At 40.6% G+C, this 17,341-nt stretch overlaps 2 protein-coding genes across 7 annotated transcripts in view; one reads left to right on the top strand and one right to left on the bottom strand.

Moving 5' to 3' along the window:
• alk (ALK receptor tyrosine kinase) overlaps nucleotides 1–4,205 on the top strand; it is a 705,488-nt gene extending 701,283 nt beyond the window's left edge. For all 3 annotated transcript variants that reach the window (XM_023951462.2, XM_023951461.2, XM_078940523.1), the window contains exon 29: nucleotides 240–4,205. In XM_023951462.2, the coding sequence (XP_023807230.1) occupies nucleotides 240–1,304 (1,065 nt within the window). In that variant the 3' untranslated portion in view covers nucleotides 1,305–4,205. The remainder of the gene's footprint in view (nucleotides 1–239) is intronic.
• Nucleotides 4,206–14,030: 9,825 nt separating this feature from the next.
• Nucleotides 14,031–17,341, bottom strand: part of LOC101171960 (CAP-Gly domain-containing linker protein 4) — a 55,642-nt gene continuing 52,331 nt past the window's right edge. For all 4 annotated transcript variants that reach the window (XR_013653101.1, XM_023951820.2, XM_078940531.1 and 1 more), the window contains one exon: nucleotides 14,031–15,403. Coding sequence is in view for 3 of the 4 variants with exons in the window: in XM_023951820.2 (XP_023807588.1) it covers nucleotides 15,049–15,403 (355 nt within the window). In the remaining variant the exon portion in view is untranslated. The remainder of the gene's footprint in view (nucleotides 15,404–17,341) is intronic.

The raw sequence follows: 17,341 nt of genomic DNA, 5'->3' as shown, positions 1-17,341 counted from the left end.
CTATTGAGAAAACTGTTGATGTCGTTGTCAGAAGGATTAATTTGGGATGAGTAGAGAGATTGGTAAAAGTTTTTAAAAACTGAATTTATTGCAGCTGGATCATGTGTTGCATTTCCTGTTAGGTCTATGACTGATGAAATAGTTGTCTTCTCTTTGTTTATTTTGAGTTGATTTGCCAAATATTTCCCAGATTTATTACTGTGAAAAATGATAATGTTTATGTGTGTTTGAATACTCAGGATCCCGATGTTGTGAACACGCCTCTGCCTGTTGAGTACGGACCACTCCCCGAGGAGGAGGAGCGTGTCGCCATGTGCACGGATGACCCTGCAGTGCCGGCTGTGCTGGTAAATTCCCAGGTGCCTGCTGGGGTGGCTCCACTTCCTCCACCACCATCGTATCCATCTGAGGAGAGGAGGGAAGGGGAGCACCACGCAGTGATGAGCGCTGCGTCGGAGGTCAAAGCACAGATGTCCTCTCTGCCCCAACCCTGCCCCCACCAGCACCAGCAGCCCCACACACAAACCTCTGTTGCCATGACTACCACCAACACAGTCACCTCTGTGGCCCCCTCCACACTCACTGCCAAGGGACTTCACGTTGCTACCCAGCCAAACCCAGAAGGGGGACACATCAACCTTGCCTTCATGCAGGGCCAACCCCAAGAAAAGGAGGGCCCCAACGGGAAGAACACCAGTCTCTGGAATCCCACCTACGGCTCCTGGTTCCTGCAGCAGCAGATGAAGCAGCAGCATCAGCGGCAGGCGGGGGTGGGAGGAGCCGGAGGAACTAGTGGTAGGGTGCCCGGTGAGGGGCAGGAGCACGTAAGCCGGACGGTGTCTGAGGTGGCGGGGGTGCTAGGTCTGCAGCACCAGCACAAGCAGTTTCAGCATCAGATGCAGCTGCTGCACCATCAGCAGCAGCAACAGGCTCTTCACAGGCCACTCTTACCTCCACCCCCTCCACCTGTTGCACAGTCACCTCTGCTTTTAGACTCAACTGCCCTGGCTCCAGTCCCCCTCTATAGACTGAGACGTTTCCCGTGTGGGAACATCGGATACGGCTACCAGGAGCACACTCTGCCGATGGAGGCAACCCACGCTAACAGCAACCCCCCCTCATCACAGCAAGGCACACCCATGCCCCCTGCAGCGGCCCACCAAAGGGGGTCCTCTGGTCCTCCTCCAATGTCTTTGCCTCGGTTGGGAATGTCAGAGGACAGCCGCCCCCTCCTGGTTACCATGGGGACCGTGCAGGACTCCAGGCTCCCCAGGATGGAGGGCCACAATGCCACGGTGCTTTAGCCCACACGCCACATGCAGATCGTTCTTCAGCGCCATCTGTTCAGGAAAAAAATTGGACAGAAAACATTTTCTTCTTTATCACCCTCTGATCACTTTGAACACCTTTCAGACCCCATCAGACACTTCATCACATGAAAAAGCTTTGGGAAGACATCAAGGAAAGAAAGTTTTTAAGCTAAAAAATGTGTATTTTTTAAAGCGCTGGAGGGATTAGAACTGAGGAAGAGGAGTACAAACCCCTCTCTGTCTCATCTATTTGAAAAGACCATCAAGATGATTTAACCTTCTTATTTCTGCCAGACTGAAAACAGACAGAAACGTCAACCTGCCAGCTTCATGTGTTGGCTCCATTGTGAGAACCCTCTGACTTAGGGGGGCACAGCGTGTACAAAACTATTTTTCCAGAATATCTTCAAACCAGACGCTGGATAAGACATTTATATTTAAAAAAAAACAGAAAAAAGAAAAAGAAATACTGGGAAAATGTGTTTGTTGATGTTTGCTTGCCTACTCGTTTATTTATTCATTTGTTTATTTATTATCTGGAAGTGGCATTATAAATTATTAAAGAACATGCCACTTGTAATACAAATCAATTTCCATATTATGCACTGGTTTAAGTTGTTACAGTTTTTTCTGTCTTCAGAGGGAGAAACTGGCAGAATAGCTGTGACTCAGGTTACAGGTCATCCGTTTTTGTCCTAAAAGTCAAAGTGAACAGATAAATGGAGTTCAGAAGACAGCTGGAGGCCCTCTGCAGCTTTGGGGGTTCAGTGTTCGCTTGGATGAAAATCTTGATAGCTTCTTTTGTTTTCTGTCAGAGGCTTTGAAAGAGGGAAAGCCGGACTAAGTTCTCCCTCTCTCCATGGCTGTACATCAGGGGGGGGGCAAACTATGGCCCAGAGGCCATGTGTGGTCCATTAAACTACCATATTTTTCAGAGGATAAGTTGCTGAATTTTTTGTGCATATTTTGGCCAGGTGTGGGACTTGTGCTCAGAAGCAACCTATATGTGATTTTTTTTTAAATGAAATGTTGGCTTAAATATTTTGTTATATTTCACTAACAACTAGTTGTCCTTCAGCGGTTGTTTCCCACTAACAACTGCTAGAGGGTCCTTAGCTTTCTGTTTCAGCATTGGCAAGAACAGCAACGAAGAAGAGGTGCCATCTAAAACAAACTTGGAAGAGAATCTGATGGTTCTCCTCCTGAGCGTTATACTTTTTGACATTTTTCTCACAATAACATCGTTATTCTTTTTTTCATTTTTTGCTTTCTCTGACTAATGTGTGACAGCAAGTTATCAAATTGGGTGACAGAGACATGTAAGTACCGCTGAAAGCACTGTTACTCAGACGCAGCTCCTGCCGTAAAAATAAAAAAACTGAAGGATCTCATGAACCCAGAGATGGAGATGCTGTTGTAGAGCCCTTCAAAATAGATAAACCTGATCACTTACTAATGCCATCTGTGTCTTCCATGCATCGTAAGTGAGATATACACTCAAAGCTTCCGTGTAGCAACAAGTCTAAAAAACCTCACGGAAGCTTCTCCTACATGCATTAACAGAGTAACTTATATATGATTTGTTTGCATTGTGTTGCTTGTGCAAGTCATAATTCAGTGCAGTTTATGCTCCAGAAAATACAGTAATTATTCTGGGCCACCAAACCAGAATAAATTATATTAGTAATCCTTAGTAATGGATTATTTGCCATGTATTCTGGTATCTCCCCTAGGATGATTGACTGATCTTTGTTTATGTCAGGGGTCTGCAACCTTTGGCAGTTAAAGAGCCATTTTGGAATATTTTTTCCTGATCAAAACCAGAAACCAACTCAGCAGTAACTTTATAAACTTAACTAATCTTTATCAAAACATTGCTAATTAAGTGGTCCTTACTTTTAGAATTTACTATAATTTTGTTTTTCTTCAGCCAAAGAGCCACTACGGAGGGGTAAAAGTGGTTTACGTGGCTCCGGAGCCTCGGGGTTCAGACCCCCTCATTTAGTTGCAGAATCGCTTTTTGAATTCATGTGATGATGGAAGATATGTTGTTTGTCTTACATTTATGGGTTTTCTGAATCGGACAGTCATTTTTTCTGATCATTATAACACCACCTGAGTGAAGCATTTTTCTAAGTTTGCGTTCAATCAGTGCAATTGGCTCTAAAATGAGAACAAAAGTCACGATTTTTGAATAAAAACTCCAAAATGTTTTGTTTGAAATATATCTATCAAAAAAATATCAATCAAACTAAAGTATGGTTTTGTCCAGATGCCATGTTAATTCTTTCTGCTCCACATCTGCTGTTGGTCTTCTGCCCTTTGTGGCTAACGGGTCAAAAAGTTTGCCTACCCCTGTTGTAGATCAATTATTTTGACATTTTTTTGATCTGGAATTGTGGATGTTTGCAGGATCAAGTTTTAAAACAACCCTTCAAATTAGCATATTTTGTATTTTCTATTCCAGGATGGATGTTGTGAAACTCCAGTGTGAAGCCCTTGAAAATAAAAAGAATCTGCTCCCATCTGTGAAGGAAACTAGTCTGAACTTAGCAAATTGTTCTCACCAGTCCGCGTCCAATGTCTGCTTCTCCCATTCACATGATGGATATTCTTTTGCTCTTGCTTCATAGTGTTTGCCATCGCTGTCTGCCCATGAGATGAGCCCTGACATGAGGTTCAGTGACCAGGACAGAACACAGTCCTGTAAGCAATCAAACGAGCAACATTCAAGGAACGGTTTTGCTTTGTCTTCAATGCCTGTGGTAAACTGCATTCCCCCAACTGCACCTGTAAATGTTGTAATTATAAAGTATTGTATTATGGGTCTGATAATAGCTGTACATTGCCCTTCATGACACGTTCACCAAAATTAATAAATTACTTTATAATTCACATAGTTGACAAATCTCTTTCAGCAAAAGTTTTATTTTCTTTCCTTACTTTTCTATTTTTTGTTTTGCACAAACTTGATGTAAATGACATCAACAAATTACTCGATGCAAAGCAGTAATTCAAACAACGACCTACAAAGGCATTTCCATGAAAAACATTTTTTTCCTTTTTTACCCTTGTGCTATCTTAGATGACCCCCCCCTTCCATTGATGTGTTCTCCCTACCATGACAAAGGTGGATAAAGGTGGAAAGATTTCATGTAATCCATGGACACCAGTGAAGATCACAAATCATTGAAGAAAAAAGGTTCAGAGCACTGTTTAGTGGGTCTAGATGACCCCACTCCCAACGTTAAAGTGCCTAGGATAGAACAAGGGTTACACCAAAACCTAAAAAGGATCTTCTGCCCCTTGATAACTGGCATCCCATAACACTTTTAAATAACGGTTTTAAAATCTTAACTCTGCTTTTTGCCAACAGATTAAAAAAAATTTTTTTTATATTTTTTGACAAGGAATATCACCATTTACATCCCTGTTACATTGTTTCTAAGTTACACATAGTTTTACATCATTTATATTTTCAGTCAGTAAATCAGAATGCGTGTTTATGATAATCATTTTGTACTCTTCCTTTTCCCCTCTCTTTTATATGAACAAAAGAACAGAACAGCTGTCAATCACACTCTTCCCTTTAAAAAAATAGATAAATAAAAAAAACACATTATCTGTTATCTTGTAGTAGAGAAGTATTTTATTCAAATTAAAGTAGGTCTGGTCTAATAGGTCCAATATATTAGACCCATTTTACCTTATTGCAAAAGTCAGTCTTTCCATAACATACAGTGGCTGATAGAAGGCCACTTCAGAATAGTCCAACGCTTTTCTCTCAGCCATTCTTGGGTGTTAATGGCTGTGTGTTTTGGATCGTTGTCCTGTTGGAAGACCCATGACCTGCGACTGACACCAAGCTTTCTGACACTACGCAGCACATTTCTATCCAAATGCCTTGATAATCTAGAGATTTCATTTGACCTTGCACAACTTCAAGACCCCCTGTGGCAGATGCAGCAAAGCAGCCCCAAAACAGAACTGAGCCTCCTCCATGTTTCACAGTAGGGACAGTGTTCTTTTGGTTGGATGCTTCATTTTTGAGTCTACCAACACAGAGCTGATGTGCCTCACCAAAAGCTCCAGTTTGGTCTCATCTGTCCAAAGGACATTTTCCCAGAAGCTTTGTGGCTTGTCAACATGCATTTGTGCAAATTCCAGTCTGGCTTTTTTAGGATTTCCTTTCAACAGTGGTGTCCTCCTTGGTCGTCTCCCATGAAGTCCACTCTGGCTCAAACAACCAGGAATGGTGCGATCTGACACTGATGTACCTTGATCTAGGAGTTCTCCTTTAATGTCTTTGGAGGTTGTTCTGGGCTCTTTGGATACAGTTCCAACTATCCGTCTCCTCCACTTGTCATCCATTTTCCTCTTCCATCGTCCAGGGAGGTTGGCTTCTGTCCCGTGGGTCTTAAACTTCTGAATAATATGTGCCACTGTGGTCACAGGAACTCCAAGCTGCTTAGAGATGGTTTTATAGCCTTTACCTTTACCATGTTTATCTATAATTTTGTTTCTAATGTCCTGGGACAATTTTCTCCTTTGCTTTCTGTTGTCCATGTTCAGTGTGGTTCACACCTTTTCACCAAACAGCAAAGTGACTATTTGTCTCCTTTTAAATAGGCAGACAGGACATACCTGAGTTCATCATGACCCCCTGGACAATTAGTTCTCAGTCTTTTATGGAGGTACCATCATTTTTGTCTAGCCCTATTTCATTAGTTTGTTTTTTTAAATAATTCTGTTAATCAACAACTCAAAAGTAAAGGCTGATTTAGATTATTACATTTTCAATAAAGTTTAATTTATTGTTACTTTTGAACATTTCAAGTCATTTCAGTGAGCATTGTGGACTTTCTTTCTTTATCTGAGGGGTACCAACTATTTTGTCCACCTCTGTATTTTCATATTGGAGCATTTAACCAACTGCATTTTAGCTGTTGCCTGGCAGGGTCAAAGTTAAAGAGGCCTTCATTATCCCTTGTGAAAGCCCTGTAATGCAAAATCAATGCCGGACATTAATTTCCTTCAACCAATCAGATTTTGAGTTGATGTCAGCAGGGCCCTCTAGCAGGCTTAGGCAACGTCACAGTATTCAGACGTTCTGATTGGACAAAAGTTTCAGGAACACAGGAGAAAGGTCCCACATGCAGCCTTGACAGTTTGACACAGAGCCACGGAACACTTTTTGATCTGTCTCAGTTAAAAACAGAGCTGACTGTAATGTATAGATGATTTTGCAGGAAAAGCTCCCACTGATCTCCTTGACTTCCTTCATCAGAAAATCTGAGTGCTGACCATCCCCCTGTCCACTGTGTCTGTCGAGGGAACATTTTTGGCTCGTAAGTGAATTAAAACCTACATCAGAACACAACTGGACAGACTCAGCTCTCAGCACTGGCCTTGATGGAATAAAAAAGGACTTTTTTGATGGAACTGAAGCGTGAAAATCTACATAACAGAGTAATGAAACTGTTTTTGAGGATAGAGAGGGGGATGGATTTTATCTTCAAATAATCCGATTTTTTGATGAATGAAATGATAAATATCATAATAAATAATATTCCAAATCTATGCTGTAATTTTCATAATTTGATGTCGTTGCAAACCGAGATTTGTTTACTGTTTGGTTTATTCAGTTTATTAAGAGGCATTTATTGTGGCTACGGGAATTTTCAGTATGCAATGCAAAGCTCATTTCTGCATCGTAAAATGGTAAATAAGGGGCAGAGTGATTCAGATGTGACAGTACTGAAGGCCCAGGTGTGGAATGCATGGTCCACCCCTGCTAAGACCACAAATATGTATTCTAAAAGTGATGCTGAAAATCTCATCCATGCATTTGTTACGTCTAGGCTGGATTACTGTAGCTCTTTGCTAGCAGCGTGTCCTAAGAGTTCTTAAAAAAATTCTTCAACTTGTTCAAAATGCAGAAACTAGCTCCATAACCAAAGCTAAAGAATACACTACAGGAGTAGAGAATACACTACTCCTGTGTTAGCTTCACTTCATTGGCTCCCAGTCGAATCTAGAGTCAAGTTCAAAATCCTCCTGCTAACCTATAAGGCCTGAAATGATATGACCCATCCTGTTTCAAAGATCTCATAGTGCCTTACCAACAAAGCAGAACACTTTGCTCACAAAATGCAGGACTGCTCGTGGTTCCAAAATTTCTAAAAGTACATTTGGAGGTAGAGCCTTTGTTGAAAAATAGCCCCAAAGCATGATGTTTCCACCCCTATGCTTTACAGTAGGTAGGGTCTTCTTTCGATTCAACTCAGCATTCTTGCTCCTCCAAACACGACGAGTGAAGTTCCTACCAAAAAGTTCTAGTTTGCTCTAATCTGACCATAGGACATTCTCCCAATCCTCTACTGCACGTGTCAAACTCAAGGCCAGCGGGCCAAATGTGGCCCCCCGTAGCATTTTATATGGCCCGCGAGAGCCCCGGGTTCTCACCGTCTGGTATTCCAGACGGAATACCCTGCATGGCGGCAGAGTATGTTACTGATGGTAGCATGTGGTCCTGGGACTTTTGCTCACTGTGATCATTTTTGACCCCACAGAGTGAGATCTTGTGGGGAGCCCCAGATCAAGGGAGATTCCAGTATCAGTGTAGTCGTTTATTCTCTTCTGCTAGCTTCTGCTGACAATGTCTTCCATTTCCAAATAATTGCTCCCACAGCTGATTTCTTCACACCAAGCTGCTTACCTATTATAGGCCTGTGAGAGCCAGAAAAAAAAAGCTTGTTTGTAGGTGACCAAATACTTATTTTTTAATTTGCAAATTAATTCTTTAGAAATCAGACTATGTGATTTTCTGGATTGTGATTGGTTGAGGGTAAGGTGGGCTTTTAAGCTTTTGGTTAATGGTAAAGGCTTATTTGATAAAGGTGTGTAGAGTAACAATCCAGTGTACCTGTGAATGAGGTGGATCTTCTTTAGCTTAACTAGCTTAACTAGAATCCTGTCATCAACACAAAACTTCTCAGGCGGGCGAGGTGGCCAAGGTCAGGATGAGGCTTAGATGGCTGCTGGACGTGATCTGACTCAAACAAATAGTTTTTATTAAGTTTAATTTAAATGCAATAATCATCTTTGAGTGAGAGCTGCAGCCAGCATCGTAAGGCGTTCTCTAATTTTAGGTTTACTTTTGATCATCACGGCTCTCTGATTAGACCATTCATTACAACATCAGGCTGTCTGGTAATCAGCAACAGTGTTGGTCTGTGACTATGCCACTTCTGCCGAAAGTGTTTCTCTTTTCATTCAAAAGCTGACACTTAGCAAGCCGTTTAATGAGTCAGTATGCAAGCAAACACAGGTCATATTGCAAGTGACTGCATCCAACATGAAATCTCTTTGGTTATGGGATGACACTGAACCCTCCTCAACGGCTCTACAAATACACCTCCACTCTTTAACGCGTTATTCTGACTTGGAAGCTAAATTATCTCCAAAGCAGCCTATTTATTTCAACACCTGAGCCCACTTCAGTCATTCTCTGAATTCTGTGCCCTTTTTTTCTGGTTCTTAAAAAATATTAATCATGAAGGAGAAATTAATAGTTGCAGTTTTTGCCCGGCTAGAGTTCCAGGACACTAAGTCTTTCATATATCATAATAGAGCTGTGAAAGAAGAAGCCTGGAGCAAGATTCACAAGATTTGAACCGCTTCAACATTTCACACCAAGCCTCCAACTGTAGGTGGTTGACATGCATTAGTAAACAGTAGAAAAAGATCAAACAGAAGAAGCCACTCCCTGCTTCTCCAGTGTGAACATCATGGGCTAAACAAACCTTCAAGAATACACATGAACACACATCCCCATCCCCATTGTGTGTGTACCATTATTCGGGAGAACATCAAGCTCCACAAAATATGGAAAACACACGATAAATAACATTTAATAAATGATCAAATACAAACATTTTGGTAATACAGAGAATCCGTCGACCTTCAGCACGCTGAACCAAACCAATGACCCACTTCAGTAAAAATTTATGTTTTTGGTGTTTTTAATATAAGTAGAAAAATTAAGATTAAAACTGTTTCTCTGTATTTATTTACTCAAATAATGGTGAATCAGGAGTTGATGAAAAAATGCTGTTTAAATAGTTATTTTTGTGATATCACAAATGTACTGGTGTTATTTTAACAAGGTAAATAGAAAAGATTCAGTGTTAAATGCCAAAAAAAAGATGACGTGTATTTTATTTATGACATTTCTTTGGAAAACACATCATAGGATAAAATGGTGAAACCATGTTTTATTTCAAAGGAAGATTATTTACAAAGTCTTTAATTCAATTCAATTTTATTTGTATAGCCCAAATTCACAACAACAGTCGTCTCGATGGGCTTCATATCGGTAATTGAAAAAGTGAAACATAAAATCAAAAGGACCATGAATACATAGAATTCTATAGGAAAATACTAAATTGAACTAACAAACTGACTAAGCTATACTGGCATCCCTGCCCTTAGACCCCCCTTCTCTGTAAAGAAAAACTCAAAAAAAAATCGGATTCAGGGGAAAAAAACGAAGAAACCTCAGGGGTGCCCACATGAAGGAGGGATCCTCCCCCAGGACGGACAGGCAATTTACCAGAAGTCTTAGAGAAGAATTAACTTATCTAAATCTACAACTACATATATAAAGTCAAGCAGACGAGCTTCATCCAGCTGTGGTTGGGGGGGACAGCCAGGGGCGCGAGTCGAGCCTGAGACAGGAACCACAGCCAGGTGTAGGAGCAGGAGCAAAGGCGAGGTACTCGGTCAGGAACAGGAGCACGGATGAGCCAACTGGAGTCTGGAAGCACTCCCACTCCCCAGGAGGGGAGAGGAAAAGAGGGACAGTACATGAATCACTGCACCCAACAGAAGCATGGAGAACTAAATGATAAATGATGGTCTAGAATAGAGAAAAGAGGAAGGGTAGAAGTAGATGAGAAAAGAGGACAGAACCCCAGTGCACCATAGCTACCCCAGCTTCAACTTCTAGCAGCCTTTTAAAACAAATAGTTATTGTTATTAAGTTTAATTTAAACACATTAACATTAAGTTAAATAATCTCTGAATACTAGCTAGTCTGATAATAAGCCTGTCCAAAGAGGAATGTTTTCAGTCTAACTTTGAATGTAGAAACTGAGTCGGCCTCTCTTACATGAGCTGGGAGTTTATTCGATAAAACAGGGGCTTGGTGGCTAAACGCTCTACCTCCAACCGTACTTTTACTAATTCTAGGAACCACAAGCAGTCCTGCATTTAGTGAGTGAAGTGTTCTGATTGGATGGTAAGAGACTATGAGGTCCTTAATATAGGATGGGGCCAGTCCATGTGTAGGTTTCCAATAAACCTTTCAGGGCGAGAACCTGTGGCTGACGCATGTTCTCCACAAGAAAAAAGCAAAACAAAACAAAATGGTGGAAGTGCGCAAAAGAAATGGGGGGAAAAAAGGATGTCATCCACTTGCAGTCGTTTTCCTTGCTTTATTAACATCCACAAAAATAAAAATAAAACAACAAACATAAAATCCACTTACTTTCTTATACTTATACGTACGATGGAGTTTTAGGGCCACGGTGAGGAAAAAAGAATTCTGGCCAATGTGACGAGTTTTTTCACGTCATAACGAGATTAATGTCGCCATGACGAGAAAAAACTCGACACAAATTTTCGAGAAAGAACTCGAGAAGGTTTATCCTCCTCTTAATAAGAATGTGGTCTCAAGTTTATTCTTCCATCTATCTACGGCAGTGTTTTGAAACCTAAACAAACCAAACCAGTTCCACTTGGGTCGTTAACCTCTGAAAGAGATGACCATTTTGGGGAGGGAGTCACTGGCTCCCCAACCCCCAGCTGAGGACAAAGGACTCTTAACGACCCGAAACCATGTAGTCTAAGTTGACAATACCATACAGTTTCAGGGCTGACTCCTCCCCCATGAGCGCATATATACCAGCTCTTCGACCAGCTAATTCAGAATTGACAAAGCCTCTTGGATAAGAGGTGAAACATCTTCTAACTTTAAAACCAAGTCTCGATGACAGCCCCTAAACCTACTACGATGGAACCAACCTGGATGAATGAGAGTCTTCACTGACACAATCTTAGCAATATTCCACAGGTGGAAAAAGGCAGTTCTACATGCCTGAGATTTGTGAGCCGTAACCCTTGTGCTATCCTAGGCACTTTAACATTGGGAGTTGGGTCATCTAGACCCACTAGACAGTGCTCTGAACCTTTTTTCTTCAATGATTTGTGATCTTCACTGGTGTCCATGGATTACATGAAATCTTTCCACCTTTATCCACCTTTGTCGTGGTAGGGAGAACACCTCAATGTAAGGGGGGGGGGGGGGGGGGTCATCTAAGATAGTACAAGGGTAAATGATAAATCCTGGTCAAATAAAACCCCAAGGTTCCTAACTGTGATATTGGGGGCTAAACTTATACCATCCAGGGAGACTATCTGAGCTTTGTATTGCATTCTGCATTAAGCAAATGATACAACTGATAAACCTTTCACAATATATATTCTGTGTGAACCAGTGCAGCTCATTTTGCTAAGACAGTCATGTAATAAACAGGATTATGTGCGGTGAGCCAGTCATTATTGTGCATAAGCCCTGGTGGGGTGAATGGAGATTTGACAGGATTATCCCCAAACTGTTGTGTGCAAAGGCAGAAGCTTGTGCAGCTGCCAACATGTATTTGGATAAAGATAGCAAACTGCGTTGCTCAGGTGCCAGCTGCTCCAGCTGTGCTCAGCGTCATGCAGAAAGCAGACTAATCTTTCCACATGGTCATAGTGGGATCATTTGTCTCCCATCAGGGCTCAGCTTTGCAGACTATACAGCTGAAGAGGCCCTAGTGCACCAAGAGGACTAGTGTCTAAGGGTTTCTTCCAGTTAATTGTTTCACTTTTAGAAATGCATTCCTCAATCCAGCCAGGCAGGAGGCCAAAGCTAAAACAGAGCATCTCAGCTTTATTTTGATCTCTTTCTGATAAACTTTTGAGAGGCCCGCCCGTCTTTTTTGCTTCTTTCCATCTCAAAGTGGTAAATATTGAAAACTTGATGAGCTGCGCTGCAGAGATATACCCTCATTTCAAACATATTCCCAGCTTTAAATTATTCATACCTGTGACATAATTTGATTTATAGTTCATATCAGTGTCTCCAGATGCCAAAGCTTCATGCCGACATGGACAGCATCTTTCACAACCCCGAAAAAATTTACACTGTAAAGGTTTTCAAGCTCGCTGCTAAATTATTCTCACACCAACCAAAGGTCTGAGCACATTAGGTCTAAAGAAAGTCTTCATTACGTCCCCCAGAAGTTCCATCTCAACTCTCAACTCTAAACTTTAATATTTTTTTTTTTAAAGATCAGTTCAGATTTTGTTTCGCAACATTTATTTAGGCCATTTCATCTACCATCTAGTGGTATCAAAAGACTTCCCAAACTTTGTGGGTTCATAACTTTAGATTGTCATTCCATTTGTGAATCATTTTCTTCTTTTATATAATGAAATGACTTTAAACTCAGTCAACAGCAAAATGAGCCTGAAACATCTCACTGAACCACAGTACGCTGAGTTGGTACATTCTGGATTAGGATGGTTCCATTTTACTTAAAATGCTCAAAATATAGGGGTGTCAAATTTTCTAATTCATTAATCGTGAATAATTGCAAATTTGTGTTATTTTCTAATCCGAGTCAATCTCATTTTTAATCAATAACTATCATCTATTGTGGAAAGGAAAATCAGAGCACTTTTTTTTTCTTTATTGTTTGAGGTTGGAAGTTGGCTAAAATCTAAATAAAACCTTGATGAGACACTTTACTTGTATTTCAATCTTTTACTGTTCCTCAATGCCATAAATTTCAATGAAAATACCTCAAAATGAGTCTTTTCACAGCAAGTATTAGGTTAGATTAAAAATAAATACATTAGAAAAGTTCATTACAGTTCATAATTAATGGTTTGCACTAAAAAAAGAATCTTACTATTAAACTCATATTTGTTCTTCTCCTGGAACTCCAGGCTGCATGGTCTGACCTCAACACAAAGCTCTTTCTCTTCAGGGAGGCAGACGTTTGTCACAAATGTTTTACAGTAAAGGATAAATGTTCTTCCTTCGGAAGAACATTTGATCTTAGAACTTTATCAAGATTGACAGCTACCAAGAACTGATCTTTGTTCACCTCGTTCCTCTTCCAGCTGCATGTAGACAATCGTTTACAATCGCTTACAGAATGTAAGTGTGAATTTAACATTTTCATCCATGAAAGGTTTTTCTCAGTTTTGGATGAGAGACACATAGTTTTTCCCTTTAAAACTGTTTCCATCTTATAAACCTTCTGTGATTTCACATAGGCTCTTTGGCCCTAAAAGCCCTCCATCACCATCAGCTGCACAATCCCATCTTCTGCACCAGTTTATTCTACAGTTATTACTGTTTACTTAACGCAAAACCTTAATATTTGACTTCTCCCTGGATCAAATAGTAACATGTAACAAGGTGCAGGATTTATTTCCAAGAAAACAAATAATAAAGTGTGCCAATCCCACTCAAATTCTAATCTGTGTGCACAGGCTACTGACAAAATAGCAATGGTTCCTTCAGACAGAGCTTCCACAGCTTTGACACCATCAGCAAAAAAAACCTGGAGAAATCCACAGGGAACAAATAAAAAAGACACAAAATAAACAGAATATAATCTTTTTTTATTCTTTTAACATATACTTTTCCTTTATCAAATGAAGAAACATATACATTTAAAAAGAAAACGTTTGAATGTTTCAGGTTATTTTTTTTACCCTCAAGTCTTTCCATACTCTTCTGACATTTTTCTGATGATGGATGACATAAATAAAGAATAGCTCTCCATGGATAGCTCTTCTATTGTTCACCATTTTTGTTGCACCGCTACTGTTAAGTGGGGGTGTTGGGGGCTGTAAGCCAGCAGGACAGCTTGAAACTAAGCTCTCAGTAACAAGGAAGGGGAGGTGATCTGAGTTGCTGAGCGTCAACGGTCCGCCCACAGCTCAGAGGTGAATTTCTAATGAACTCCTGCCGTTCTGCAGAAATTATGTCCTAGAAAACGACCCAGGTTTTTGGATTTTGGCTACAAACGGCAAAATCCTAATTAAAAAACAACAGGGAAAATAGATCTAAAGATGTTCGCAGTGGTTCTTTACAGGAACCTCCATAATCTGATTATTAGCTTTATTCCTGGACTACTGGAATCAGACTTGCGATGGTTAGGAATTATTTCTATAGTCTTGCTGATCAGATTAATGCTGCTTTGTGTTGACATGGTCTGGTCCTCATCAACCTTTTTTTCTCCACATTAAAGCAGAATATAAAACCCAGTAGTGACTCAGGTTTCTTTACATCCTCAAGCTGGAAACCAACCAGTGTGCAGTTTTTATTTAATGAAAATACAATTTAATACAATTTACTTCAACTACAGAAATATTATAACGTTAAATTTTTCTAAATCTGTCATAAGGATGATTTTATTGCAATCAGATTGAAAGTAGTGCATCTTAGTTTCTGAAGACTGTGCCAATCCTGCATACCAATTCTTCTTTGACTTTAAAGTGCTTCAACATCTTTTAGGTCTAATAAGCAAATATTCTGTGACTGAAGCCTCAGAAAGAAAAGAACCAAAGAATTGAGGAAAAAAGAGAAAACTTAAGCATCAAGTTGAAAAAGGCCTCAGCGGCCATCATTCACCAGACGTGAACCGTTAATCCCCCGATACGTGACTCTGCTGGGACGGACCAGGACACCGTAGCCGGGCCGACATGTGAAGTAACGCCGGCCGCCCACAGAGCCGTCGTTTTTACCTTTCGGGCTTCTTAGTTCCAGACCCAACCAGAGGCCCGGAGCGAAGTCAGCAGTGCCAAAGTAACGGATGAATGCCATGTCATTTGCACTGTTCAAGAAGACCTGCATGCCCAGTCTGAGGCGCACCTGTCCATCAGACAGTAAGGGGCTGGACCCTCTGCTGATCCCACCGCTGCCCCCGCTGAGGTGGTTGGAGCGCCGACGAAGAGGATTGGAGTGGTTCCTTTTGTTTTGGTGAAAGAACACACAAAAAAGACAAAAATGATGTCATAAATAATGCGCACAGAACTATAAGGCACATTGAATAAGACAAAGGAGTCCATCAGTCAGACTTTATTGATCCACCATGGACGACCCAGGCCATCCTCTCCACCCTGTTCTGGACAAACAGCTTCTTCTCTAAGAGGCTCAGACAAAAACTGTCCGATACCAGAAAGCCTTCCTACCCAATACAATAACACTTTACAATAACTCACAGTGTAATAGATAACTTTTGCACATTTTTGCCTGTACTGTTTCTAAATAGTTTTTAAATTATACCAACTTATTTTTTTACAAAAATTTTATTTATATATTATTCTACTTTCTTTTAAGATTACAATGCTAGTGTAACGCACAAGTTTCCCACATGTGGGATCACTAAAGTACTTCTGATTCTGATTATTAACGGTGTTCACAGTAACTGTAGGACAAAAAATCTACCTATATTATAAATGTTATATATATATATATATATATATATATATATATATATATATATATAATTATAAATGTTATATATATATATATATATATATATTAGGGCTGCACGATATGCGATATTGGTGATTAATATTGCGATAACGATATAATTCACGGTATATAAACAAATAGCAAAACAACCAAAAACATCATCTCCATTTCACTGCAACAGTTTACAAATGATACTCCAAATGACCCTCGTCGACGTAGGAGGCAAACATCTAACATAAAAGGGCTCATCTGATTGATCAACAACGTGAACGGGTCCTTCCGATTGGTTAAATGCATAAAGGGATTTATTTCATTTGTTCAATATTTCAAGCTGCCATGAGATTGTTTTAGCACATTTAAGGTAACCATTTATTGCGATTTTCGCTGTCTTTTGCGGTATGCATATTGCACAGCTTAATGTCGCGATAACGATAAATTTGCGGTATATTGTGCAGGCCTAAAATATATATATATATATAAATGTATGTACAGTGCTCAGCATAAACAACTACACCCCCTTTAAAAAGTACTAATGTGACCCTTGTGCTATCCTAGGCACTTTACCATTGGGAGTTGGGTCATCTAGACCCACTAGACCAGGGGTGGGCAATTCCAGGCCTCGAGGGCCGGTGTGTCTGCATGATTTCCAGATAGTCTTGCCCTACTCATGGCTGATTACCTGGTTCAGGTGTGTCCAGCCAATTAGAACATGCCAGAGTAGGGTATGCTGGAAAACATGCAGGAATGCGGCCCTCAGTGCCCACCTCTGCACTAGACAGTGCTCTGAACCTTTATTCTTCAATGATTTGTGATCTTCACTGGTGTCCATGGATTACATGAAATCTTTCCACCTTTATCCACCTTTGTCATGGTAGGGAGAACACGTCAATGGAAGGGGGGGGTCATAGGATAGCACAAGTGTGAATCATCTAGTATTTTGTATGAGCTCTGTGATATTTTAGGACAGCACCAATTCTTCTAGGCATGGAATGAACAAGTTGGCCACATATTGCAACATCTACCTTTTTCCATTCTTCAAGAAGAACCTCTTTTAGAGCCTGGATGCCGGATGGTGAGTGATTGTCAGTTGAGCAGCAGCACCCATGCAGCCCCACATCAGGACACTGCCACCACCATGCATTTTTCTTTGAAATCATCACCTTTGCGACGCCGTACAGTTTTAAAACCATTAGTTCTATTAACGGTGATCTTTGTCTCTTCACTCCAGAGTATTGAGACCCAGTAGTCTTCATCTTTTTCAGCATGGGCCGTAGCAAAATCTAGGCGTGCTTTTTAGTGCATGGGCTTTAGCAGAGGCTTCCTTTGTGGATGATAATCATGCATGCCATTCCTCTGCAGTGTAAAACAGTCACACTAGTTGGCTTTTTCTACTGCTTCAGCTAACTGCAGTGAACCTTCATGGTGATTT

The sequence above is a fragment of the Oryzias latipes genome, chromosome 22 (genome assembly GCF_053564925.1).
Source record: "Oryzias latipes strain Hd-rR chromosome 22, Olatipes_Hd-rR_3.1".
Classification (NCBI taxonomy): domain Eukaryota; kingdom Metazoa; phylum Chordata; class Actinopteri; order Beloniformes; family Adrianichthyidae; genus Oryzias; species Oryzias latipes.
Note: the sequence above shows the minus strand (reverse complement) of the source record. Positions and strands in the feature narration are given on the sequence as shown.